This window comes from Grus americana, chromosome 3 (genome assembly GCF_028858705.1).
Source record: "Grus americana isolate bGruAme1 chromosome 3, bGruAme1.mat, whole genome shotgun sequence".
In the NCBI taxonomy this organism is placed as follows: domain Eukaryota; kingdom Metazoa; phylum Chordata; class Aves; order Gruiformes; family Gruidae; genus Grus; species Grus americana.
The window spans coordinates 4,966,926-4,994,220 of NC_072854.1; the positions used below are offsets into that span (position 1 = coordinate 4,966,926).

At 42.9% G+C, this 27,295-nt stretch overlaps 1 protein-coding gene across 3 annotated transcripts in view; it reads right to left on the minus strand.

Moving 5' to 3' along the window:
• Window positions 1-843: 843 nt before the first annotated feature.
• Window positions 844-27,295, minus strand: part of TFAP2B (transcription factor AP-2 beta) — a 32,252-nt gene continuing 5,800 nt past the window's right edge. The window contains exons 3-9 of one of the 3 annotated variants that reach the window (XM_054822428.1): window positions 22,491-22,551; window positions 14,281-14,500; window positions 11,493-11,611; window positions 8,689-8,830; window positions 6,398-6,657; window positions 4,927-4,989; window positions 1,890-4,325 (exon numbers count right to left, since the gene is read on the minus strand). In XM_054822428.1, the coding sequence (XP_054678403.1) occupies window positions 4,949-4,989; window positions 6,398-6,657; window positions 8,689-8,830; window positions 11,493-11,611; window positions 14,281-14,500; window positions 22,491-22,551 (843 nt within the window). In that variant the 3' untranslated portion in view covers window positions 1,890-4,325; window positions 4,927-4,948. The other 2 variants (XM_054822427.1, XM_054822430.1) reach the window with 2 other exon arrangements.

Sequence of the window (27,295 nt, forward strand, 5' to 3'; positions counted from 1 at the left end):
TTTGAGCACACGTGTGTGTTTGTTTTCAGGGTGACTGTGCGGAGGGTTAAATTGACAGTCCTTTCCAGTCTCTGATTTACAAGCAAAAAAATGGTGCTTTCTATGATAATTCGGGGGGAAAAAAAAAAAAATCCTGAGGCCTTAATCTGCCCCCCCCTCCTCCTTCACCCAACCGCAGGGTAAACCCCGAGTCACTCCGGAGTGGCTCCGGGTTAGCCCCGGGGATCCGGATCCCCCCTCACCTCTTCTTCATGGGTGTCGGTTACAAATCTAAATAAAGAGGATTTGGGATCTGAGGGGAAGGGGGGGGGGAGGTGAGGTGGAGGAAGAAGTTGTTTTGGTTTGCATATTTCCTTTTGCTAATTACTGGTGCTGCAACTGTAGACCTAAAGGTAGAAAATAATCCCGCGTTGTGAATACGAACATCACTCCCGATCTGTACGTAAGAGTGTGTATATATATATACACACACACACATATACACACTCACATCCACGTATATGTAAGTGAAACGTACAGTAAGATTAACACAGCAGTGGGGAAAAAAAAAGTTTCCTGATATTGCAGGCTTACATAATATTTTCTTTTAATGGGTAATACTTTCAAAAGAAAAAGAAGGTTTACTCCTAATTCAGCTGGTAAAAGCAAAATGAAACGAAAGCTCACGTTAATATGACATGAGGTTTATTACAGGTCTGCTTAGAATGAAGAGGTAAGAGTGGTAAAAATATGGACACTTTTGAGTCAGACAGAAATAAAATACCAACATTTCTGAGAAGCAATATTTATTGTCTTTTTTTTTCTTTTTTTTTTTTTTAATGTAGAGACATGTCCTGAATTTCCCCAAAGCCTAGATTGGGAAAATAAAGACTTCTTGGCGTTATAAGTAAATCCGTCTGCAGAATCGAAGCAGCACCAACATTCAAAAAAACTGAAGAGGAAAATACAACAAAACACAACAATCTCTTTTTTTTTTATTCTTATTCTTATTATTTATGTAAATCAGGTCATCACTGGACAAGAAACCAATTTCTACCCATTACCATAACAGCTTGTCTATAAAGAACAGAAAAGATTCAGATAGGATACTATCTAGTCAAGCGGGATTTTTTTTTGTTGGTTTTGTTTTTTTCTTTTTTGTTTGGTTTTTTTTTTTACTTTTTGTTTTTAAATTCCCCCACCCGTTCACAGAGGTATAGATTCACAGATAAATAACCCAAAAACTACTTGCTCGCCATATTTACACATTCCCGTTAAATTAAGCATAAATAAATATATACAAACTCAATACTGAATGCCTCTCCGCATGTCTTCTCAGGAAGAGTCGATAAACTGATATTTCTCAATGCATGGTCAGATTTTTCAAGAAGAGGAGGTGAAAGGGATCGTCTGGGGCATAAAAGGAGAATTTTTATTTTCTTTTTCTTTCATCTTTCCAGTTTCTCATTCGTTTTTTTTTTTCAGAGCTTTGCATTTGTTTGGGGTTTGTTGGTTTTTTTTTTTTCCTTTATTTCTCGCTGGCACACAATGTTTCGTCTCTCTCGAAATGTTCAGGCGTTTGCCAGTGTGTTTTGGGGATATTTTCTTTTACTTTTTCCCTTTGTATAAGAAAATATACTATTTGTAAAAAGCCTACGGTCTCTCTCACCCAGGGAAGCCGGAGGGGAGGGGGAGTTTGGCCGGATCGATCTGGCAATGCTTACGGCAGCTGAAACGAGCACCAAATTCTCCGAGAAACGTATTAAAACAGGTCTGCGTGATAAACCGGTCAGAAAGAGATGAGCAGGGGAAGGGAATAAGCCCTTTGGGCACAGCTAAAGGTCTTAAAACCATCCTCACACCCCCCCACACACCCCCTGCCTCCCAGCCCCAAATGCAAATTTGGGGATTTTGGGGGAGATTGGTCTGGGATGCAAAGGGACTTGAAACAGCTTCTCACAGAGAATTTCTATTAGGTGGGACAAGACATGACCCGATTTTAAAGAAATCATCGGGTTGTAAAAGGATTCCCAGAAAATTGGCTTCTTGTTTCCTTCACACCTTGTGTGAATAACAACACGGGGAAAAAAAGAACAAAGAAAAAAAAAAAGTCAGGGAGCGTAGGAAAACAAAGATCTAACAAGATCTTTCAATGGAGAATAGAGAATTGTTATTAAAAAAAAAAAAGTGGGATTAAGAATGAAATAAAATTTACAGCAACCCACCTGTTTGGTTTGAAAACAAACTTTTCACGGTCTCTCCTCAAACTTTTCCCTTGAGTTAAAAAGCAAAGCTGCCGTGTTAATCCTCCTGTTTATTGATTTATGATCCCGAGGAAACCAAATCTTTTAATAACTCAATTATCAGATAAACGTCTGAGGTGCCCCGCCAACACAAGTAGTCGGGCTGGGAAAGTGCAGGGGAGCAGGAAAATGTTTTCCAGCGGGAGGCTGAGTTTAATTTTTGGGGGAACCTCAGTCCTCAGCACCGATAGGAGCCACGGAGCAATGGATTGTTCCCTCTGGTACCAGCACTAGGCTAGGGGGAAGAACAGAGATGGATATACTCCTATGCCACTTTTTCTCCCTGTTTGCATTTAAATCAGAAACCTCGTGGATTTTGCCTCCGTACTTTGGGGAGCAATTGAGGGGCATCCCACTGAAATCAATGGGAATTTTACATTTGGCTTTATTTCACCTGAGCAAAGCACAACCTGGCACTTGCAGTCTGTCTCTTCCAGGTAGAAGGCACGAGGGGCAGATCCAAAGTTGCCAGGAGTCAACTGAAATCCTTCCCTCAACCTTCTCAAGGTTTAGGTCCCAGTCCAGGTCACCAAACCTGTGCCTAGGGGAGATTTCAGCAGCAGCAGGATCAGGCCCTCACACATGCGTGTGCATGTGCACCTGTGTGTGCAGGTCTTTCTCCAAGAAGTTGCAAGTGGTTCCCTCTCCTCATTAACTCACAGTGATGGTGGGATACTGTCTTCCACAGTTAAAAGGAGCATCCTCAAGATCCCCCCCAAAGACAAGGAAGGACCATCCCCAACACCCACCTCCACCAAAGCCTTCAGCTGGAAGCTCTGGGGTGGCAGGGAGCAGGTCCCCACATCCCTACGTGTGCAGCTGGGGAGGTGGAAGACTGAGAGCTAATTTGGGGTCTCCTCACACCCAGGAACCCCACTGGGCTGGGTGATGCTGGAGGGCTGGCCCATGGGCTCCTCACAAAGGCTTTTTGCAGAGGGCAGGCAAAGCAATGTTCAACGCTTTGTGCTCTGCTTCAATAAACAGAATATTATCATCAGGCAAAGAAGGGAGATGTGCTTTCAGGTGGTGCCATTCATTCCTCCCCAGATACACACACACGTACTTCTTCCCTTTCCCGCATATCACTGCTGGGACATGCCCTGCACTGGAGCTTGGATTGTCCTTCCCCAGAGCCTGCTGAAAGTGGGGGTCGTTGGCAAGGGGTGGGCTTTGGAGGACCAGCGGCTGTCTGGGGGCTGCTCTTCAATCCGAGGGTCCCCAACCTACTAATGGGGGATCCATGAGATCTACATCACCTAGGGATGCACACCTCCTCTGGTGACATCTGCAGGGGCGTGCCAATTGCCAAACCTGCTGCCAGGGACCTGCTGAGGTCAAAGACTACCTCCAACTCGCCCCAGCAGCCCATGGAGAAGGCTGTCTTTCTCAGTTTCCCCTTTTTCTCACGTGAGATTCCCCACGGTTCTCTGTCCCAGAAGAACCAGAGGTACACGACCGAGGAGCAGCTCCAGAGGGGTCAGTGCTCCTTGGGGCTGGATGATTCCTGGGTTTCTATTGCCACACACCTGTCCAACTCACAGGTAGGGGACAAGAGCCGAGACCTTTGCTTGCTGCACAAAGATTTGAAAAGCAGAGCAGGCCCTCAGCTGTAACAATTTCCCAGATAGCTAAGGACACTAAGGGTGACAAGAGGCTCATTTGCTTTTTTCTTTTAAGAAAAATTTTGTTGGGGGATGTGGAGAGTATCGCTGAATTAGTTCTCCCCCACCATCCGCTTTGGAAGGTATCTAGAAACTAAACCAAGGCTAAGGCTTCTCTTTTGTCTCTCTCTCCCTCCTCGTTCTGCGTTCAGGTGTGCCTGCTTGGGGGGGGATTGAGTGCTGCTGCTTTAACAGGGATCCTGGGGGGGATGGAGACTGACCCCACTGGAGTTTTTGCCAGTCACTCCAGGATATTTACCCACACCCAGTAACTGTTCTGACATAAGCAAAAAGATGTGTTAGTGCACGAAACCTACCCCACTGAGAAACCCATGCAATTACCCAATACGGCAGAATCCAAACAGAAATTCATATCCTTACACTTCAGCATTATTTTTACCACAGAAGACAAAGAAATGTATGTGGGGAAAATAAAAAAAAAAAAAGGAAAGAAATCAGACTTCCCCTCCACACCCCCCCCAAATCATATGCAAAAGACATCCTGTCACACACCAAACCACCGAGAAAAACATTGGAGTTAAGAAGTTTTTTTCCCCCTACCACACCGACTTGTTCTAAAGCAAGAGTCACAAGACTTTTTTTTAAAAAAAAAAAAAAAAAAGCTTTCTAAGAGAAACAGATTTCCTCAGACTGAGCTTAGAAATCAGGATATTCCCTGGCAAGCCCTCCCCACTCCCATCACGAGGAGCCAGCTCACATGGCAACCCTTTCCTCCCTGGGTACAAAAGCCTAGTGCCAAGCAAGTGTGGTAACATTCAACACAGCTCTTATTTTCTTTGCGATATTACACCTCGATTTCAACTTCTATTTTTTTCTCTCATTCAAATTATTCCCTTTGAGCTTCTTTAAAGAAGTGCACCTACAGAATTCGGAAACAACTGGCTTTGATTTGAAAAAGCAAAAAAAAAAAAAAAAGAAAAAAGTATCAGAATATCAGAATTGTGGATTTTTTTTCTCTGTACCTGATATATTGTGTAGGGATCTCTAGTCCTCTTTGAAGAAGCTCATAAGCCAAGCGGGCAAAGCTTTAGGAAACAGAAGAAAATAAAATAGTGCATACTCCTGAGAAAGAATTACATACTCATATCACTCATTTTTTGTTGTTGTTAACAGTTCTTTAAAAATGGGGGGAGATATCTCTCACACACACTACTCAAGGAAATTAAGGACTGAAACGTTGGCATAGTTAGGAATATAAAACTCCCTTGAGAAAAAGAGGAGATCTCAGAAAATTAAGAAATCAGATAGCGCTGACATTTTACCAGACCTTACTTTCGAATTTTGCAACCCATTATAGACAAGGCATTTTACCATCAAAGGCAAGTACTAAATTACAAAGGTATGTTTGCATGCATGAATATGTGTGGCTATACACACATATTAAATATACATATGTATATATTCATATATATACATATATATATACAAACATACACAGGATACACACACCCCCCTATCAAGTTATGTGTGCGCATACGCGTATGCACACACATAGGCACACACACGCACATACACACCTGTAAACGCTGGTAATCTAAACAGAGAGTCTGTCTAGACCAGGAAAAACAAAAAAAGGTCTTAAAAAATAGAGTTAGCTAATTCAACTGAGCTACGGCGACTTGGAATTTCCCATCTAATGGCACCTAACGTTAAGACGCTGCCGTGAATGCAGCTCAAACTGGCTGGTGTCGATGAATCGGTGAGAGGTCTGTGCGCTCGCCTCCCCTCCTTTCCTAGTCTAGACAGAACCAGGGTGGTGGGATGAGATGGGAAGAGTTGGGGGTGGGGGGGTAATGAGGTGATGGGGCTGCTCAGAAAGGAACGCTCTGGAAGATCAGTTTAGCAAGGGTGGAGACAGGACGTCATTCAAAAAAAAAAAAAAATAAAAAGAATAAACTAAAAATAACAGCAAGACAGACCGTGCAGCTCAAGAAATCAAAGCACTGACACCAAAAATGTTTCTCCGATTTCTTCCAATAAGTTATTCATTTCTTTCTTTTATTATTATTATTCTTAATTATTATTATATTCCCCTCCCCCCCAAATCATTATTTAAAAAATGTGAAAGAACAGAAGTGGGAAAAAAATCCTGGTGGTTGTCTTCACATGTTCCTGGCAAGAGACTCTGAACCACTGGTCTTGCGCCATTGTGCTCCTCTGATCTTAAATTATTGTCTTTCTTTCATTATTATTAATTTTTATTATTATTATGATTTTTGTCCTACCTAATAGAATTCTTCCAAAGCCCAATCCAGTATTTTTAAAGCTAAAATTAAGACGGTTTTGTTTTAAAAGATTAGCTCTCTCTTTTCTCCTTTTATTTATTTATTTAACTTTTTTCTTTTCCTTTTTTATTTTTTTTTTCCTCTCTCTCTCTCTCTCTCTCTTTCTCTCATTTTCTGTGTTTCTCTTCCTTGTCTCCAGTTTTACTACCTGGTCCTTCGCCAGATGTGTGCCTGTTAGCAGTGTTGTTGTTCAAGAACATCTTGTCCATGCCTTTGAGAGCTTCAGTCAGGTAGTTTTGAAGGGCCGTGAGGGCAGCGCAGATAGCGGGGGCCCCAAAGCCGTGAGTGATGAGGCTGAAGTGAGTCAAGCAGCTCTGAATGCCCGGTTCCAAAATAGGGGTGGGCCGGCTGTTTCCAATGGGTGTCCTGTCCTGGGCCAAGAGATCTGTAAATTCTTTACAAAGTTGCCTGCACGGAAGAGAGAAAGGCAAAGAGAGGAAGAGAGAGACACAAAAGCGGTGGTTAGGCTCATCCCACGTTTCTCTGAGACAACCAAGGTTGAAGGAAGGGGCAGGTTCAGGCCAAAGCTGATCCCAAGCCCCAGGATGGGACTTTTTTGCCACCTTCCTTTCCCCCAAGAGTGCTTGGGGACTGGTCACGGTGAGCCAGCAGCTCCCTGCTCAGGATGATGTTCTTCAGGAGAGAGGTTTCTCTCCTGCAGTTGCAGGATAACCCGGGTCTGGAGATAGAAATCTCTCCAGCAGCCACACGGATGCTTCTGAAGCACTTTGAAAACCCAGCCCTGCTTGGTGGCTCTGGAAATAACCAGGCTGAAAGGGAGATGCACCACGGGTCTGCCAACCACCCGTCATCTTGGAAGCCTGACCCTGGCTCAAAGCAGCTCCCACTAATGCTGTTCCTGGAGGAAAGCACAACCCTGCACTGAGAGCTACTGGGTGGCACGGGGACATGATGAAGGGAAGGGCCAAAATGGAGCCTCCTCTGAGACTGCTCAGGCTGGGCCACCTTGTTGAGAAAAATCAGGACTTTGGAACTCCATGCTGGCTTATTCATTGCATGAGAAGCAAAGCTGGCGTTTCTTACTTTATTTTGGGAGGTGGCATCCCAATTAACACATCAGAGTTGACATCTGGCTCTTGTTTCTTTGCCCACGCTTTGAAAAATCAGATTTGATTTTCATAATTAATTCCCCCCACACACTTTCTTGTTTTGCATTGCTCTGGTCCAAAAGGCCTTCAAGTCAACAGGTGCCTGGGCAACGTAGAAACCCTGGGGGCTGGTGGGGTTCCCAAAGGAATAGTTTCTTTGAGACTGATGCCTACCCAGGGACTGGAGAAAAAAAAGGCCAGAATTTAAAAAAAAAAAAAAAAAAAGGAAAAAAGAAAGAAAAAAAAGAAGCCCTTAAAAAAGGCGTTCAGCTCTCATCCTCTGAAATTCTCTGAAATTCCCGGTGGGTTAAAGGTTTCAGAGGGTGGAGAAAGATAAAGGTCTACTTCTATGTGTATTATCCATTAAGAAAGTGCAAGAGAGGAAACTTTGAATTTGGAGAACAAACAGTAATGAGTCCAACATTTTACATCTTCAAAGAGCAAAGCAGGGTCTGTGAGCAATTAAAGTTCTGGGACATTAATATCTTCTGACCCTGCGGAAAAGGGCAATCAAATTCCAATCACGTCTAAAAAACATCTGGACAAATTTGAGCAAATGATTTTTCAACCCTCCATATATTTCTTTAAATTACACTGTCATCGGAGGCAAGCCACGTCCCAGAGCATGAAATAAATGAGAGCTGTTTGGGCTAGTATATTTTTCTTTTTCTTTCTTTTTTTTTTTTTTCCCCTTCCCACGGATAGACAGAGATGTGTGGAGACACACAGCACCCACCAACAAGGACCTGAGCAAACTGTGAAGCACCCAGTTAGTAACCTGGGAGGCACAGCCAGGTGTAAATCATCCCATACAGCGCATCCACCGAGAAAGTCCCAAGGCAGAGAGATAGGTTGGGGGACCAAACCGAGGATCATTAGCAGTACGTGATGGTGGGGTTTCTTTCTACTTTTTTTTTTTTAATTATTATTATTAAACCGTATGGGAAAGATATTGCAATTTGGTAGCAAACAGGTGTGTGTGAGCAGCAGGAGGGACAGACAGACATGCTGTGGAAGCAAAATATAGATTTTTGGGCCCCTTTCCATAAAGATTTTTTAACTGGGGGTGGCTTGGAAACGATGTACAGTAGCTGGGGGACAGTCGCCTACATCCTCTATAGGGACAGCGTGTGTTGGCAGAAACCCCACTGCAGAGGCTATAGGGTCCACCACAGGGCGATGAGAGCATCCTTCCTCCCCACGGGGCCGTTGTCATTTAGGGACTGGAAGTTCCGTCTGCTTTCAAAACGAGCTCAGAGGAAGGGTTTAAGGAGGGGAGGGGGATTTTCTCGGGGGAAGGCGGAAAGGGGGTAGTCAACTTCGCACTCACTTTGTAGCAAGCAGCATGTTTTTCCTGGAGTGGAGGTCGCTGGGGTCCGTGTGCTGTCTGTTCAGGTACTCAGAAACAGCTTTGGCTGGGAACTCCGTTTCGCAGATGTACCCAAAATCCCGAGCTAAATGAACGGCCTCACCTGGAGGGAACGAGAAGGGGCATTAACACCTCCGGGCACGGCCGGCCCCGGGCTGGGCTGGCTCCGATCTACCGAGGCACCGTGCGGCACCGGGCTGCTGCCCACCGCTCCCTCTGGGAGATACCAGCTCGTTCGGGCCGTGTTTAGAAACCTTAGAACATCCCTTGCACCTTAGGGACAAGCCTCAGGTATATGTTTTCCCTCCACAAGCCCTGTTTCGAAGGGCAGAAGTAAGTTGATGGGACAGAGTTTGAGCTGATGTAATTTGTCTTTGCTACAATGCGCTTGTGATGGTACGTACCCATGCAGCTGATGGTGCAGAACTGTGGGAGAAGTGCACACATACATACACACACACACACGCTTTCAAATGAACTGGGCCAAAAAAAAAAAAAAAACCAACCCACCAAAAACCAAAACAAACAGGGGGAAACTTAAATCCCAAAAGACAGAAGGATCCAAACTTTCCTTGCAGCAGAGAAACCACTCCTGTTTCAATATACCAGATCACCGTCCAAAATTTTACAGATGTGGACATAGCGTTAACATTAATGTCAATTCTTTGTAGGATATTACATACAGATTCGTTTATACACACACACAGAGCACTTGCATCGTTGTCACAATTATCGCCACATTTGTAAAATGATGGAGATAACTGCATTTCGTCCGATGGTAATTATTAATCTGCATTCTAACCGACCATCATACAATAGGAACTCCTCTCTGCCCGGTGGAAGGATAGCAACTAATGGCAACCTTTTCTGTGAAAAATAATAATTATTCTAACTCTAATTCTAATTGTCACTTTTCCTGCCTGCCTGGTTTCAGGTTTCTTGCCTCCAGAGGTTCGTGCCATCCAACTCCTACTTCATGCCACAAGAAGAAGACAGTAGCTGCAGAAAGGAGGAAAAGAGGGGGGAAAAAACCCACCCTCAGACTCTAGGGGGATTCCACCAGATTATAGCTCAGCCCCTCTAGAATAAAGCATTAAACCCTTTAAAGCACCGCCTGAGGGACCAGGGGGAAGATTTCCAACACGCAAACCAGATATGTCTAATAACTCCAGGACCACATTATTTTTAACGATCAAGAGTTGCTTTCCAACGTCATCTTCTCCTTTCTAAGGCTTCTCGTTAATCACCAAACCGCTTAATGAAAGCGAGGGCACCCGGCGGAGCCCGGGGAGTTCCCGCCGCGGTCACCCCGCGCCGGGCAGGGTCCCCCCGGGCACCGCTCGGGTAATCCTGGCCGGGGCTGGCTGGAGCGTTTCTGTTCTGGGCGATACCACAGCAGCAAGGCTAAAGCCTGGCTGGTGGCAGAAAAGAAGATAAATCTCCAGCAGGTGCAGCTTCTTCCAAAAGGAGGGAGCTCTCTCTCGGTAAACTGTTGATTTGTAAGGAAATCAGGGGAGAGGAGGGTAATGTACACCTTACTGCACACTCTACGTAGTTTTTAGCATCACTATACAACCGCACAGGCTTTTGAACCTCAAGCCAGCTTCGGGGAGGGGCTGATTCTGCTGTGAGCAGGGTGCGCAGGTTTTCACGCACGCAGCGGGGGTGAAGCTGCGCTAACCCCGGTGTGAAAGGGCAGCTGTCACACCCGAAATGTTTCACGTGTCCTACAGAGCGACCCTATATCCGTAACCTACCCTGCGTTTTGCACACTCGGCATAACCCATATGGGGGTACCAGGGAGAGCTCGTTTCTGTCAGCCCCCGTCTTTTTGCGAGCCTGCCTTCAGCTCTTCGTGCGGTAAGGTCTTATCGCTCACATAACTCAATCAAAAGAGTTGAAAAGTTAATATCTAGCACAAATGTTTATGCATGCTTATATGCCGAAGAGATAAGTGGATTATTTATACGCCTCTCGGTATGTATGGGTAATGTAGATACATATAATTCATAATTGCATCCATACTATTCCGGTTATGTTTTTTGGAGAAGGTCCAGCTTCTCTTAGCGTAAACACACACATATCCTAAACATATTAGTGGCTCTGAATTTTACTTTTCAATACAGTATCAATAAATGAAAGAAACGCCCCGAACGCCAAAATGACATTTAGTTGACTTGAAATGAGGTGAAACTTCGGTCTCCCCTTCCCTCTCTCCTTCCTCAGGAAGAGCTTGTCTCTTTGTTCAGTTCCAGCCACCTTAATGTAAACCGCGCTCTGCGACTCTTAAATTGCTCCGATTTTTTTAAAAAATAAATTCTGTATTATTTTTCCTCATTGAGCGTCCTGTAGTGGCCGTCAATAAGTTCGGGAGGAGCGAATTAGCGGGAGGATGGAGTAGAGGTGGAGTTGGAGAGCACAGGCTGGCAACTAATAGTAATGAGGAATGGGACTGCCCTGCAGAATCACCCACAAATACACACACACACACACATATACACGCACACATTCGTGCCATCCAGAGGAATCAATGACCCTCCGACCAGTGACTTCATTTTTGGGGATGGGATCCATAACCGTGCCGGTGTTCGTGCTAACCCGCCCTGAATTTCACCTCTGCAAGTTTTTCCCACCTGATCCCGAAAGATTTTGTTTGTTTCTTTTTTTTTTTTTTTTTTATTTGAGGGGGGGGATTGGTTGATAAAATGTCAGACCCGAGTTCAGAGCAGGCAGGGGTGTGAAGGGAGCTGCGACCCTCGGCTTACCTTCCACCAGGGAGGTGAGTAAAGTGACATTTGCGGCCTTACGCCTGCCGGCTGGTAAATTCAAACCGATTTTTTCTAGCCTTTCTCGCAAAGATCTCCCCCCGTTTTTCGATTTGGCTCTAGAATTGCAAAGAAATTAACATCGTGATTAACCCCGCAGTGTTCCTGGAAGAAACGTTTAGTCTGTGCAATCAGTAGAGCCTGGGAGTGTTTCACTCGACGTTAAAGACTTTGGATGTGTTGATTTCTGCTCGGTTTTGCTGAAATTTGCTTAATTTCTCCCAGGGGTGGGAGTGAGGATGAACCCACTTTTCTCCCCGTTTTATCCAGGGAAATCAAATAATGTCAGATAGCAATAATTAATGTACAGATTTCTGATCTAGAGAGCAAATGGGTTCCTGCTGTATGACACTAACTCGTATTAAGATGGAGTGAGGAGATGGGCAGAAAGGTAGAATTAAAGAAAGGAAAATTAAATCCTCAATTATTTCAGGAAAGAGCCAGAATGGGAAAAAGAATGAGAAGGGGGGAAAAAAGAAAAAAAAAGAAAAAAAAAAAGAAAAAAAAAAGAAGCAAAACTGAAAGACTCGAATGGGTAACGTGTGTGCCTGTGGATAAATAGAAAAAGAGGAAAATATCTATGAAACTTCAGGAACCATTTCGTGCGTGTGTGTGAGCGTGTTCTTGTGCGGCAAGGCGATGCTGAGAGGAAGAGCTCACCTGAAGGCAGGGTGCGTTATATAGAGGGAACTGATTGCCTGAAGGAAGATTTGAATATCTGTCGGAGGTTACTGATAAGGACAATAAAAGGATGAGTGAGCTATAGGTGGGGGGAAATACGGAGCTATTGTTCGGACGCCTATACATATGTAAACCCCCCAGGGATGAAATCTTGCCACCTGCGAAATCAGTGAGAGTTTTGGCACCTAGATAGATCAGACTCTATCCCAAATATCTCTTAGTTCTGACTGAAAATTTGTTTAAGAATTAGCAGCCACACTTAGCAAAAGGAAGCCAGAAACGACAGAGAAGCCAGACTGGCTTCCCACTATTTTATATCAAGTCAATAGGGCTAGCTGGCACAACCGCAAGAGTGCAGCTTTCTATATTTCATCTGCTCTGAACCAAAAGCTTGTCTAAAATTTAGATTCAAGATAGGAACTGAAGTCAGCAGCAGCCGCTGATTATGGCTTGGGCCGTCTCCAGAAATCCACTGAAGTTCAATAATGATGTTTCTTTACCTTGATAATTATATTTTCTACAGTGCATCTCTCAGATGTTCTCCCTGCTACATTTGCAGTTGTACAGAATGAGCAGGCAGGTTAGCATCTGCAAGTAAAAATCTCTGCTGCTCTCACTGGCAAGGATCACAGCTGAACATTGATCACAGACATTCACGTGGAACAGCATCTATTTTAGGAGACCCTAATTCTCACGTGTATTTTTGGGTGACTGACTACATGTAGCAGAACTTTTCCCCTCCTCTCCAGACGTGGAGCTAGAGCCCCTGACATCATCACAGAATTTTTTGCATGGGAAAGGGGAAAAAAAAAAAAAAACCCACACCAAAACACAACCACCAAACAGCAACTTAATTTTAAAACACCTTAGAGTCAATGTTGCTCAGTCGCTGCTACAGGAGTTGGCAAGGTATTTCCTCCTCTAAAATTAGCAACTTTTAAACATGATTTGAAATTTATTCAGGGCCAAATTCATTGAATTTGTTTCTGTCTCAAAGTTACGCTTTATCTTCCAGTCTGGCATATACCTCACATGTAGAAAATGAAGTCAGCCCCCCTCAGCTTTCCATTGGCTTGAGTGAACTGGTACCTCATACCAAAGGATGACTTCTTCCCTGTTCTGGCCAGAGAGAGAGCCTTAGCTCACTCTTCTTACAAACAAGTCATAATGACAATTCACAGTCCTTCAGTCACTGTCAAGAAGATAAAGGCCTTTCTCCTGTTAGCTCTGAGGTCATCTGATGGAAAGACTTAAATTCTTGTTGCTGGTACCTAAATGCATGATTTCCTGCTTGATATGATGGAGTGGCAACCAGGCCTCGAGGTTATGCTTCTCTTTTTCCTCAGTATCAATAATGCCAACTATTTGGAGGTCTTCAGCAAAATCTACCAGGACTTTAGCGGGTGATTTGCACAAATGTTAAACAGCAAAAGCCTCAAGACCAACTGTGAGTAATTCCTCTAGCAACCTTCTCTACACCAAGCGCTAAGTTTTTGGCTTTCAAAGCTACCTGTTGATGGCCTTTCTTTAGTCAGGCACTTACCTACCTTATAAGTTACCTATTAATCCCCCACCAATTTCAATAATGTCCTTTGTGGCACCATGTTAATTGCCTTACGAACTTCTCTAGCAAATCCCTGGAAATACATCAGGTCCTGAAATACATCAGGTTCATCCTGCAACATCTAACTGCCACATGCTCATCATGGCATTTTATTTCGTCCGTGTGCTAAGAAGTGTGAGGAGGAGGAGAAAAGATACAAAGCGTGTGCATGTACAAGAGTGAAAAAACTTCTTCTCTCAGTTCCTTCATTTTGGGATTCTTTGATAGAAACTGCACAAGGCCAAATCTTTCTCTAGTCTGCACACATTCATCTCAATGTCTGAATAGAGCCTATTTTCACCTTACCCTGAACGTTACACGCACATGGTATGACACTAAGATCAATGAATATTTGCAATCATGTTTACCATTGACCAAATATTTCTGGTGCATGCATGGATGCCCACACACGGGCATGTTCATGCACTTGCCCCAGCCTCTTACCTTCTAAGTACTCCTCCTAGGAGGGATGCATTCAGACACTCTGGAGGAGAAAGGCGTCTTTGAACTTCTCCCACAGTTACTTTATACTTTGAAGTTGAACTAAGCAAAGACAAGCGGCCAGGTACAGAGCAAAACACCTCTCCGGTATTGACTGAAATTCCACCCAGGAAGCCATCTTTATTCATCATCAAAGAAGTAACAGATTTTGGAGGAACCGGAACTGGAGAAAGACAAGGGGAAGAAGGGAGAGAGAAACCATCACGCCGTGAAGGAGTACAGGATAACCACAGTCTCTCTGACATGCACAGAACAGCAAAATGAAAGGGAATTTTGAATCTTTGGCTACCTCCAGCAACCTAAAGGGTGCTGCTCCCCCAACCTCTAGGAAACTGCTCCATGAATGATGGATGGAGAGACGGGTGGTGCAGTACAGCCTCTATGCAGGGTTTGATCATTGGGAAATAAAATACGTATTGGCAAGCACCTGGCAACTTTCGGGTTTGAGCCTGTGTCTCACCCAGAGCCCCCCGATGCCTTTTGTACAACGGACAGCGCCTTTCTGGAGGGAAAAAAAAGGAAATTTTACTTTTTTTTGCTAATGTTTCCATCACTGCTAAGCTGAGCCAGGAATAAATTCACTAGACGAAGGGAGTTGCTGTCTTAAATAAGTATCAAGGCTGGAGGATACAGCAAGCAGAAGACAGCTCTGTTATTGCTTTGTGTTTTTATTAAGTCTGGTTTATGAAATAAAATGAGTCTTTTCCTTCAGAAAAATGAACATCAGAAAAAAAAAAAAATCTGGTCTAACCATGATGTTCTCCACTTTGATCATATTGTGCTGTCCGTGAAGTAGTGGGAACTCTCTCGCCCCTAAATAAAGCTGATCTAGTTACTGTAATACATATTTAAAGGAAGTTGGGGGCAGGGGGGAGGGGAAAAAGAGGGGGGAAATAAAAACAAAACAACAAAGCAAACCTAAACAAAATAAAAACATGTTATTCTGCCCTCGATGAAGCGAAATATTTCTTTTCTCTGAGAAACAAGTGAGGATATTTTAAGAGTAACTAAGGGGATTATAACGAACTAATTCCTATAATAGCAACCAGACAGACTCAGATCAACAACAACAACAAAGTGGCTAAAGTAAAAATGAGAGCAATTCCCCCGTGACATGAATTTTGTTTACAAATGAACTTAAATAGCTCCCTCATAATTGTGTGTAACCGTTATGATTTACAGCAGGTGCTCTAATCAATCAGCCAATCACTTTAATTTATAGGGAGCCTCGCTGCATTTTCCCAGTTGTTTCATTTCTGCAAGTAATTGATAACAAACCGTACTTAAGGTATGTTTTATGCAGGAGTTAATAAGAGCTGACAGCTGCTACTGCTGCTTCCTCTCGGAATCGCGGCAAAACGCGTTTCCTTATAGAAAATACACTCCGAAATTTGGGGCGGGGGGGGGGGGGGGCCGGGATGCTGGTGGTAGAGTCCTGCCAGTCCAGCGGGCATGTTTCAGAGGAGAAGACTAATTGATTACACACCCTCGTGGAGCAGATACTACTTCACAGGCTCCCATTTCCACTCAATCAATTGCAAAACCAATTCGGCAAATAATAGGGTTCTATTATGCACATATGCCAGCTATTTAGGTAGTTATAATACATGTCAGTTAAGTCATAAAAACCCTGTTTATTTGCAACATATCTGGAGAATCAAACCATTAGGGTTGAGGGGATATTTAAGTCGTCTGTAGCTGCTAAACAATAAGATCGGGTATCCTAATATATTACCAAGTGCTAACTACTGGGCAATTGCCAATTTTATAACCTCGGTGTATGGAATAGACACAACCGTGTTTCACTGTTTTTATTACAGATCATTTCCTACTGCCAGACCAGACCCCCACAATAAAAGCTCTATAACAGCTAAAAACCAAAAGGCATGTCGATTTTAGATATACATATTGCTTCGTATGCCTTGTATATAGTCTCCAGTATAAACAAATTATTTTGAGTGGCTTTACTTCAGGGAATCGGAAAGTGAAATGGATTCCTATTTCTCTATTATTTTTAGTTAGGCACTTTATGCAGCTCATAAAGGCGGTTTCAAATAGTTTGAGAACGGCACAGAAACAGTTATAAAAGAGTTAGAGGCCCGCTCCTGCTTTCCTTGCTATTAACAGGAAATTTTTTTGCCATTGATTCTATAGGAAAGGACTCGTTTGGGGTATCAGAGCTAGTACTGGCAGATAAGAAAAAAAAAAAAATTCTTCCCCCCATTATACATAGATATACCACTTATTTTATGCACGGTGTTCTGCAACGTCATTCCGATGAAGCATCAAGAAAAAAAAAAGTAAAAAAAAAAAAAATAAAGAATACCTAGATTAAAGCAGTGCCACCAGACAGATTTTCATGACTGGCATTTTTTTTCTTCGGACAACCACATGGGCTCAGTGGTTCGAGTACACCTTTACAGTGGCTATATTTAGTGACCAGTTTATCAGGTCACTGTCCAGTGAACTGAGAAATTAAACAAGAGGCAGCAATTCCACGAACATCTGATCTTAGTCCAAACTCACTAAAGAGAGAGGGACCCGTGCAATGCTTAAATATACCTCACCCCACTCGCTTTGGCCTTTTGGAGCACTCATTACATTAGTTAACCTTTGAAATATGGATTTTTCACGTGCTCACTACTTTTTTCCTTGCAAATTGCTTTTGGGAAGCAGGCTGGCTCCCTTCCCAGCTGTGCTGAGAGCTCCTCAGCTTTTGTTCCTACCACTGCCTCCCCGAAAAGGACCATATGAACATCCCCATCACTTGGAGTCTAATAACTCTAAACCCATTTTAGAAGCTTGCCAGGCGGTGTAAGCATATCTATTGCGATTTCATAGCTTCAGAGAGATGTATTCTATCTAGACTCTATATCTTCTGTAAATTACCTAATGCTGCCTCAAAAAAGTGTTTGCCATGGAATGAATTATCTCTATCTATATCATATCTATATGTTTATCATGGCTATAGCTTTTCAGATATAGCCCAGGCATTACCAGAGATAATATAACGTGGAGGTTTTAGTGAAGGAAGAGATATACACCTCCGTGTGTGCAACTGCATGTGTCAAATCCCTGCATGTATGTAAATTAACTGTAATGCAGAGTATACTTTTAGTCGATGTCAACTTTCCCAGTTGGCTAGGGGTTGCCATAACTGCTGAAATAGTACAGAACAACACACACAGATATATGCAGCGTCCCCACCACTTCTGCTTTAACTTTATCCCATTTAGTTCTTGTTACCTCCAGCAGAAACTATTCGATTTCTTTTTTCATTCCCAAACTCTGTTTGCTGTGTGTATGTGAGCACTCACAAATACATAATTCCCCCTTCCAAAATCTCTGCCTTCTCTCATTTTCTTTATTTCTCTCTCCCTCTCTCCATTCCCTCTCTTTTTTTTCTCTACTTCTTTCTCCTTTTCTATCTTTTTTTCTCTCTTTCTCTTCCTGTGGTTACTTCCAACCTCTTTGTCATTTCTCCCCCTTCCATTTCTCTTCAGCTTATCAATAAACCGGGAGAGCAACAGTAGCCGCTTGATTTGTTAGTAATTATAAGCATACTGTTCCTGCAAACGGGATCTCTAGATGAGTGAGATCGCTTTAAAACGACAGCAGGAAATGGTGGGGAAATGGAGCATGGCGAAACTCAGCGTGAAGCTTTCAGTTCTTTACATGTTTACAATTTTCTGTGCATACATTAAGTCTTAGGTTGGTTTTCTTTTTTTTTTCTTTTTCTTTTTTTTTTTTTTCCCCCCGTGGTGGCGGAGGTTCTCTGTTGGGTTGCTCTCCACAAACGCGTGAAAAGGCACACCAACGCATACGGACAAGAGGAAATGGAAATAAAAGGGCATTCGAGCGACACTAAAAATAAATAAATAAATAAATAAATAGAATTATGTCCTGAAAATAGCTGAATAACGAGGCTCTAAGCTATGGATATCCTTGCGATAACCCTGACGAATAATATGATAGTCAATCAAACCATCAGAAGAAATATTTATTTTATTTCTTACTAACAAACGTTATGGACAAGCTTGTTACTCATCAGCTATCAAGCTACCTTCAAATCTTTTTATCTGCCTGCTGGGTCTGACATGAGTAAAAAGTTCTTTGTCCATTATAACACCCGGACTTCGTTGTTACTAGAGATCTGGTCTGACTTAGTAGGCAACCCTAGAAAGTCCGGGGACAGCGTCTTACCTCTTGCCACTAAAAGACCTGATTCTTATTTTAATTTTAATGAACAAATACAGTGTGTGTTCATGTCCCCATCCCTCCTGTCCCTCTCGTCTCCTCCTCTTCCTCCCTCCCACTCCTCCATCGCTAGTCCCTTTGCCCTGAAAGCCGGAACTAAATTTCAAAGTGAAATGTATTCCCTCGAAATTGTTTTGCATTCAATTAAAGGGGATCATAAGGTTCAATGGGTAATCCAGGAAAAAGCACGAAACTGAGCGGCAGCGAAGCAACATCTCCGATTCCCAGACCTATCACCTGAGAAACTGAGGCCAGAGTGGTTTTCAGTTAATCATTTATCCGGATACTTCAAGAAGGGGTAGGGAGGAATCTTATGTTGTATTATTAAGAGTTAAAAAAGATGTTAAGACACCTCCTTTCATACGTTTCTTTCAAATAATATGAACAATAGAGGTGCTTGCAAGGAGACAATGAATTAAGGTGTTAGGGTTAAAACGGCCTTTCGTGTTAAATCAGATGTGAGTGCGCAGACGATCGTCAGAAACAGCTGAAAGTAAATAAATACATCAGAATAATTTTAAGGTCACTGACCGTGCCCCAGAGTCACAAAAAATTAACTTGGGACTCGGGCCACACAAGATTTTGCAAGACGACAACTTCTTTCGCCACAGACGGTGCCAAGCAGATTTCAGATGAGCAGTTGACAAGGGGACCTGATCTTTTTTATTCCTGACACACGGAAAACCTTCCCTTCATTTCAGCAGAAACCGAGGGAAAGGCCTCAAAATGTGGAGCCAGTAAAGCTCTTAAAGCCGAGTTAAATCTGGTATTAATGCTCGTGGTGATTATTATCATCTTTACGATTTATCTGGCTCCCTCCCTCCCACTTCCAGCACCCAAATCTTAATGGAACTAGGAGTTAACGATGATTTTTTAATGTCTCGTTGGATTTTTAGACTGTTAATGTACCGCATCCTTCTCATTATTAGTTTATTGATTGTTCATTGACCAGCCCCCTTCAAATCGTATTAACCACCCTCTGCCACTTTAGATTAGGAGAGTTTAAAAAGCACCTTTCATTATTTCACCGCCACCACCACCACCACAGTAGAGTTCAGGCTTGGTAGCTTAATGCTCGCTCTAATGGGGCAGCTAAGAGACGAGGGGCCACGGTCCCTGCCTATTGCATTAATAGCTCAAAGGGGGCTAATACAGAAAATTAGCCTTAAACGAGCTCTGGAGATCTCCAAATGAAAGAGCCATTTATCACGCTGGCTACCTTCACTCCACTCGTTTGCTCTCTCTACTGGGAACAACTCATTTCCTCTTAACTAAATTACTTCAGAAATGTCAAGTAAGCTCAGATAGCAAACATAACAAGAGCCTGTGTATATGTAATCTATTGTGCGGGATCGATACGCGAGATAAATCGATAGCCGTGTATGAATCCCTATATAATTTCCTTAATATTTTTGGCAAAGCTTTTGCATAGATAGATAATTCCCTCTGCAGGCCTCAAAGACCATAAAGAAGCAGACACTTACAGTCTGGATGATATAATTAAGTTTAGACTTCAAGTCCACCTCATGCTTTTTCCACTACATTGGAATTCAAGCGTTTTAGGCGCTAAACTAAGTTTTGGCGAAATAGACCCCCTCTAACCCTCGTCTAGCAAATATGTATCATGGGGAGTGCACAAAAATCAGTCAATACCTGTCTGTCTGTCTGTCCATCTATGCCATCCGCCTGCAAAAACTACTTACAGAGTTTAAATAACTTATTCTTACTTCAAAGTACGTCCTCACAGCTACAAACTGCAGGGAACAAAGCAAAAATTGATGCTGACCCCTCCTCGTGTTGCTCCTTCTCTCGTCCTGATTAAATATTGTCTGCCACAAATGTGACCTCCTATTTATTACCCATTTCTCTTCCTCCGCACCCAGGAAACTGGTGCAAAAAGAAACCGAGCTGACAATATTCCTTTATCCTGGAAAGTTTCTTAGAGCTCAGCATTACCTCTAAGGAAGAAAATACTGTCACAGTGACTTTAAAACAGCTGCAGACTGAATCTCGGGATCTTTTTTAGTAACCTGATTTCCAAAGTGCATATGTATCCTGTTCATCATGGATAGACTCAGAGTATCTCTGCTTATGGCTGCAAATAGGCACATGTAATCCCACCTATATGAAGCTGCGTCTCTTCATGCGGCAGCTGCTCGATCTGGGGCCGTTGCAATGCCCATACACAATAAGCGCACCTAAATCTGTACCTAATAAATATAATTATTAACATTTTAGTGCTACTCGCTATCTAACTGTACCGCTCAGCATGCACATTAAATCTCTAAAGAAGGGAGAGACAGACAGAGGGAGAGAGAGGGGGTAAAAAAAGTCTTCTGGACTGGGTGATCAACAGAAAGTCTTCTGAAAAAAAGAAAAAAGAAAAAAAAAACCCCAACAAAATACCCCAAAACAGAACAAACAACAACAACAAAAAACAGATTGCAAAAGGAAAATGCGAGCACGGAACAGCGTTAGAAAGAAATCTCTCGACCACAAATCAAGGACCAATTAATCAAATACGCCCAAGAGAAAACATCGTGTATGAGGTGTCAAGCGGGGGTGGGGAGGGGAGGAAGGGGGAGGAGAGTGAGAAAAAAGAGAGAAAAATACAACCAGAGGCCATCAGGTTACAGACCCTGAGCACGAAACCTATTAAACATTCAAAATTAACTAAACAGGCGAAACAACTTTTTTGTCTTTTTTTTTTTTTTCTTAAGGTAAGTAATTTTCTCTTTCTCAAAAAACACCTTTCACTTTTCAACCGGTGGTCATAAATGATGCTGCCAAATGGTCTTCAAGTTTTCATCTGTCCTCCCTCAAATAACCAGAACTTGATCGTGTGTGCGTGTCAGAGATAGCCTGTACGTGAGGACTTAAATTAAAAATAAATACACGGAAGGACCTCATGCTGCCTTGAACACATTTTAAATAAACACCCTCCCTGTTATTTTGCTTTACGTTCTAGAAGATCATCTCTATTAAAGCATTTGTGCGCATTTGACAAATAATAAGGTCCTGGAGATAAGTGCTGTTGATAGTAAGCATAAGGGACAGCATTTCTAAACCTCATCTCTGGTACTTAAAATTGAATCTAGAAATAGAAACTCCTTAGATAATTAAAGATAGCTTTCCCTACATTTGCAGTGTGTGATCTGTTTAATGTCTATCAGCATAACACAACACTAATCGCCAAGCATCTTCGAGTGACTGTCAGAGAAATGTAAAAAAATTAAGCAGCTGCAATACGCCCAAAATGAGTTATTGTAATTACATTTAATTAGTTTAATTAGTTAATTATTTTGCTTACAGCTGTACAAGAGACTGCAAACATTTGTTAATATCACATTCCCTTTAACAGTATGGGGTGATGCTGCAGTTACACTAAATCATGTGCGCATATGTAGAAAGATTTTAAAAATGGGCATGGGGAAGGGGGGATTCTTGGAGGAAGAGGGGAAGGAGGTCGGGGCTGCCTTTCCATAGGCATTTGTTTCTCTCCCCTTCACGTTTGATTCGCCTGGGAAATACATTTAAGCCCCAAGGGGAATCAACCCCCTTCCCCCATTAAAAGCCAAGGGGTCCCCTTCGAGGACTTGGAGGGGGGGGGAACAGGACGGGAGCCGTAGAAGCTGCATTTGAGCAAGGGGTGCTTCATTTGAGAGCATTTGTGTAATTAAACCCTTTGAAGGACGGGGGAGGGGGGGATGATATCAACTCTTACTTTCACATATCTTTCCTTTTCCCTTCACTCTATCTGCCAATCCAATCAACTGTTCATCTTGCTGCCATGTATGCCTGCTTCCCGGATAAATTAATTGCCCCAAAGTAAAAATATATCAGGAAGATATTGCTACACAGTAAAAGTTTGTCTAGCTTGTTGGAATAATCCATACCTTTTTTAATGACAGACTGGTCCAATAAGTTCATACCGCTGTTATTGGCATCTTCAACTGACTGTGGATATAAAAACATCACTATTCAAATTGACTGGATATTAAAGAATCGCGTACATAAATCATGTCATTCCAAACTGGAGTTTCTGTTATTTCCATTTATATTAATTCACTAGGGGAGGAGGGATTTATTTTTTTTTACTCTTATTATTGTTATTATTATTCCCCCAAATCGACAAGGAAATGAAATTCTTACAAATTATATAGTCTTCTAATAAAAAAAAAAGGGGGGTGTGAAGCATATGGGCTGCAATACTGGTTTTGTTATCTTATAAAACATGGATATCACATAGACTTTTTTGCATTCGATAAAGCTTTATATTTCTTCCTTTGAAAATCTGGCAATTTGGCAACATCTGCAAGATCTATTGCATGACATAAATGAACACGATTAAGGACAACTTAAATTCTCCCTCCCCTTTCCTCCTCCCCCCCCCCCTTTTTTTTTTGTTTGTTTGTTTAACCCTGCTACATCTTAATAATTCAAGGGCCATTTACTTTTTATATAGAATAGTTTACATTATGGACTTTTAATTAAAGCCTGAGCAATTCGGAGTGCAGCGCGACACCCACATCGTATAGGGTACAACCAGAAAGATTTACAGCTCCCGAGGTTGCTTCCATATCCTCAATTGGGGGGGGGGGGGGGGAGAGCAGGAATATACATTATCAAAAGTATGAACTATTAAATTGATTGCTTAGAAAAAGTCTCCGATCTCCTTTTCAAAGCCTTTTTTTTCTTTCTTTCTTTCCTTTCTTTCTTTCCAGCCCGCTTAGGAGCACACCTGTTATTATGGCATTAACTCCTTTAGCAGGGGAGAGAACAAAGACGGGCACAGAGGACGGAGCAAATGTTGGGTTTCATTTCTCAGCACGAAAGTGGGATATAAAAAAAAAAAAAAAAAAAACCACAACACCAAACAAACAAAAAATACCGCTGAATTTGCGGTCGGCACAGCAAAATCATCTCCCAAAGAGAAGAGGTGTCATAAGAACAATTTATTGCAGAATTAGGACAGGTTCAGTTTGGGGGTAAATTCTGGGTTTCAGAGAAAGGGAGGACCTGTGGGTTTCTTGGTTTTAGTATTTTATTCTTATTATTATTATTTAGAGTTTGGGTTTGTCCGGGTTATTGCATATTTGGGGAGTTGTCACGGTTTTTTTCCCTGATAAAGAAAATATCTTTACAGCAAAGCAATGATTTTCTTCCCTATTATTTTAACTTTATCTTTGCCACACGGAGAAGCTGAGCTTATCCGGATCCAGCCCTTATCTCCGTCTCTCTCTCTGCTCAGCAAACATTCAAGATGGAATATGATTTAGGAGAAAATTACATCTCCCAAAAATATGACGGAACAATATTTTCTGTGAGATCTTTCCTTTCATTTTCCTTGAATCCACACTCAAACGAGCGCACACACACCGAGTGGTTCCTTCTGTTGTGTGTTTGGCCATGGCTGTGTCTCTCTCTCATAATCAATAGGCTACATACCTAAAGGGCACAAAATAAAATTACAAAGTCTTCCCTCCTCTCCCTGAGCAGCTCCCGAAGAGGGATGATGAGCAAATCCTGCAGCCTGCTGGAGTGCATCGCGGTGCACCTCGATGGCACAGAATTGGAGGTAAATATGAAACGCCATCTTTCCCTTTCTTTTTCATTTTCCCTCCTTATCTCACCTTATCTCTGGAGTCTCTGCTTGTGCACACGCTTTATGTGTGTGCGTGCACTCCGCTCGTTCCATCAGCAACGTGGGTTAGTTGTTGTAGTTAATGAGAAGACTCCTGTCTGATTTTCTATCTAATTACGCCCTCCTGCTGGGTTTTTGTACAGGATATTCGCTCAGCATGCTGGCAGTTAATAGTCACAGAGAGGATCGTAAAGATTTAATTAGGACTGCATGCGGAAACGTGGAAAAACAACTCAGACTTTTAATTACTAGACTTCTTTAGTTAAAAGTGATACCAGGGGTTACTTTATAAGAGACTTGGGTGTTTTGGTGCAACTTAACTTTCCGTGTCTCTAGCTAGCACATAGGAGCGGGGACGGCCGTGTGAGTGAGGAGGAGGAGTGAAGGTGTTTGTGCAGGGAGGGGAAAGGTGATGAGTTTCCAAATATACTTAGAAAATCTAGAGAGGAAGACTCCCCTCCCTCCCCTCCTCCAATAATCTGATAGCACGGAGCTTCCTGTATGCCATACATACATACATACGTACATACATATATATATACACACACACCTTATTCAACAGCTATGGATAAGAAAAAAAGCCCTGAAGTTTGATCTTTATGTTTTACTTTAAAGAATCTGGATTCTCCCCTGTATATTTTCTTTATCCTATCTTTTACATGTGAAACTCTACTCTTGCCTAGCCGGTGGGGAGAACAAAAAACCCCTGGGTTTGCAATGGTGTTTTTCACAGTCCCTATTAGATGATGTAAATTTGTTTTCAATAAGTAGGTCTTAGTTTCTCTGTTCCCTGTCTGAGGGCTGTAAATCGCAGATTGAAAATTCCTCTCGAAAGGGGCAGCAATAGCAATACAATACGTCCTGTTTACAATAACAGAGCGCTCTCGTGTTACAATCACTTAATTCTACCCCCGGACAATGGCTCACACATGGCCTGGATTTGGTGTTTATAAAATAAGCACTGTTTCTTTCTGTCACGCACTCTCTTTCTCTGTCTCATTCTCCCTTGTCAGCCCAACCCATTCTCATGGCACGTATTTGATCAGACATGCATAAGCCAAAGCAGAGAGACACATCTTTATCCAACTGTATACCTAGATACGGGTTCAACTTTTTGGACTACTAAAAAAAGAAAAAAAGAAAAAACCCAAAACCTATTTGAAACCCTTCCTGGAAATTTTCTCTAGTGTTTCTAGGTAATAAGTACATGCCGCCTAAATAGGAATCCCTGTAGCTAGAACGGATTCCTTGAATCTAGAATAAATCCATATTAAAAATCAGGGTGGAAAACTGCCCAACTTCATCCGTCACTAATGGGGGGACAAGAATAGAAAATGCTGAGCGGTAGGAGCGAGTCCTGGGCTGCTTTCCCTCCTGCCTGTGCTAACTTGCAGTTGGACACTTCTTCCTTCACGTGTTTCTCCTTGGGATACCCTCCTCTCCCTCTTCCCCTCCTCCTCCAACCTGAGACCAAACTTTTAGAAATAAAGGGCCTGCTTCATTTCCCGCCGCCTCAGCACCCCAAAACAAGAACCCTAGCCCTGCTGGCCCACAGCCTCGTCTGCCCTGGCCCATCCCCATCCCGGCCCCGGCCCCGGTCCGCCCGGGCGAGCGGGTCGCGGGTGGCCGCGGGGAGCACCGCTGCGCTCGGAGCCGTCGGGGGGAGGCACTTTCCGCGAGTGCTTGTGCCCTGCCCGCAGAAGGGATGTTTTATTGGAAAAGGGAGGGAGAACTCCTTCATTTGAGCTGAGCAGGACTTTTCTTTTTTTCTTTCTTTCTTTCTTTCTTTCTTTCTTTCTTTCTTTCTTTCTTTCTTTCTTTCTTTCTTTTTCTTTCTTTCTCTCTCTCTCTTTCTCTCTTTCTCTCTCTCTTTATTTCTCTCTCTCTTTCTCTCTCTCTTTCTCCTCTTTCTCCTCTTCCCTCTTTCTCCTCTTTATTCTCTCTCTTCCTCTTTCCTCTCCCTCTCTCTCTACCTTTTCTTCTTTCCTCCTTTCCCTCTCTTTCTCCACCTTTTCTTCTTTTCTTTCTCTCTCCTTTTGCTCTTTCTCTCTTTTCTCGTTTTCTTTTTTCTTCTCCCTTTTTTATCTCTTTCCCTTTCCTTCCCTCTTCTCTCTCTCGCAAGAGCACAACAATTACCGGCTTTTCTTTGAGGAAAGTGTAAATATCAAAGCACAAACAGTACTTAACGTCTATCGGTTGTAGAGAGAAAGAAGGAGAGACATCCCCTTTCTGCATTCACAGAGGTAAAACTCGCCTTGACCTGCAAGCCAGTTTCTCTGAGGCAGGAATGCTGGGGGGGTCAGGGGCTGCCCCCAGGTCTCAAAACCAGCTTGGAAACCCGCAAAAACCAGCGACCCGACGGCCACTCAGCTCGGAGGCAGGAGCAAATCCAACCAGAAAAACCTTTCTATTTCTAAAGCAACTGGCCCCAGCAAAGCTCAGAGATTTTCCCGTGAAGCCCTAAGACAAGCCTCAAGCCAATGCAATACAGCCCCCCCCCCCTTCTCTGCCGCTGTAATGTTCAGCAGGATCCTTTTTCACGGCTATTTTTCTCCTTCTTAGCTTCCTCTTTTCTCCTTTCTTTTTCCCTTTCTGTAACTTTGAAGTCCGTATCTCATCCAGTGGTCCATATCTTTATTTACCCCAAATATAAATATATATATATAAAAATGACATATATGATATCTAAATTTGGGGGGGGGGGAGGAATGGAGGGGAACCCCCAAATCCCGATTGGTAAAGCCTATTTTAAGACCTGGCCCCTGGAGGTTCCAGCCTTCAGCTCGGGGGTCCCCACCGGTTGGCCATGCCCTGCTGCAGCAAGGTGCAAACCACCCCAGCACCGAAACTGTTAAGGGCCTTTCTGTTTTTAGGAAATAACACATGATGATGAGTTTCGCATGGGATGGAAGAAGGCTGGGAAATACTGTGCTTTGAGCTCGGTGAAACTCCTTTGTTAGCCAAAAGAGGGAATAAACCTACTGAAAATCAGTGCTACCCTACCAACTATAGTTTAAAAAAAAGGGGGGGGGAGAAGGGGGGGCTTGTTCCTGATCA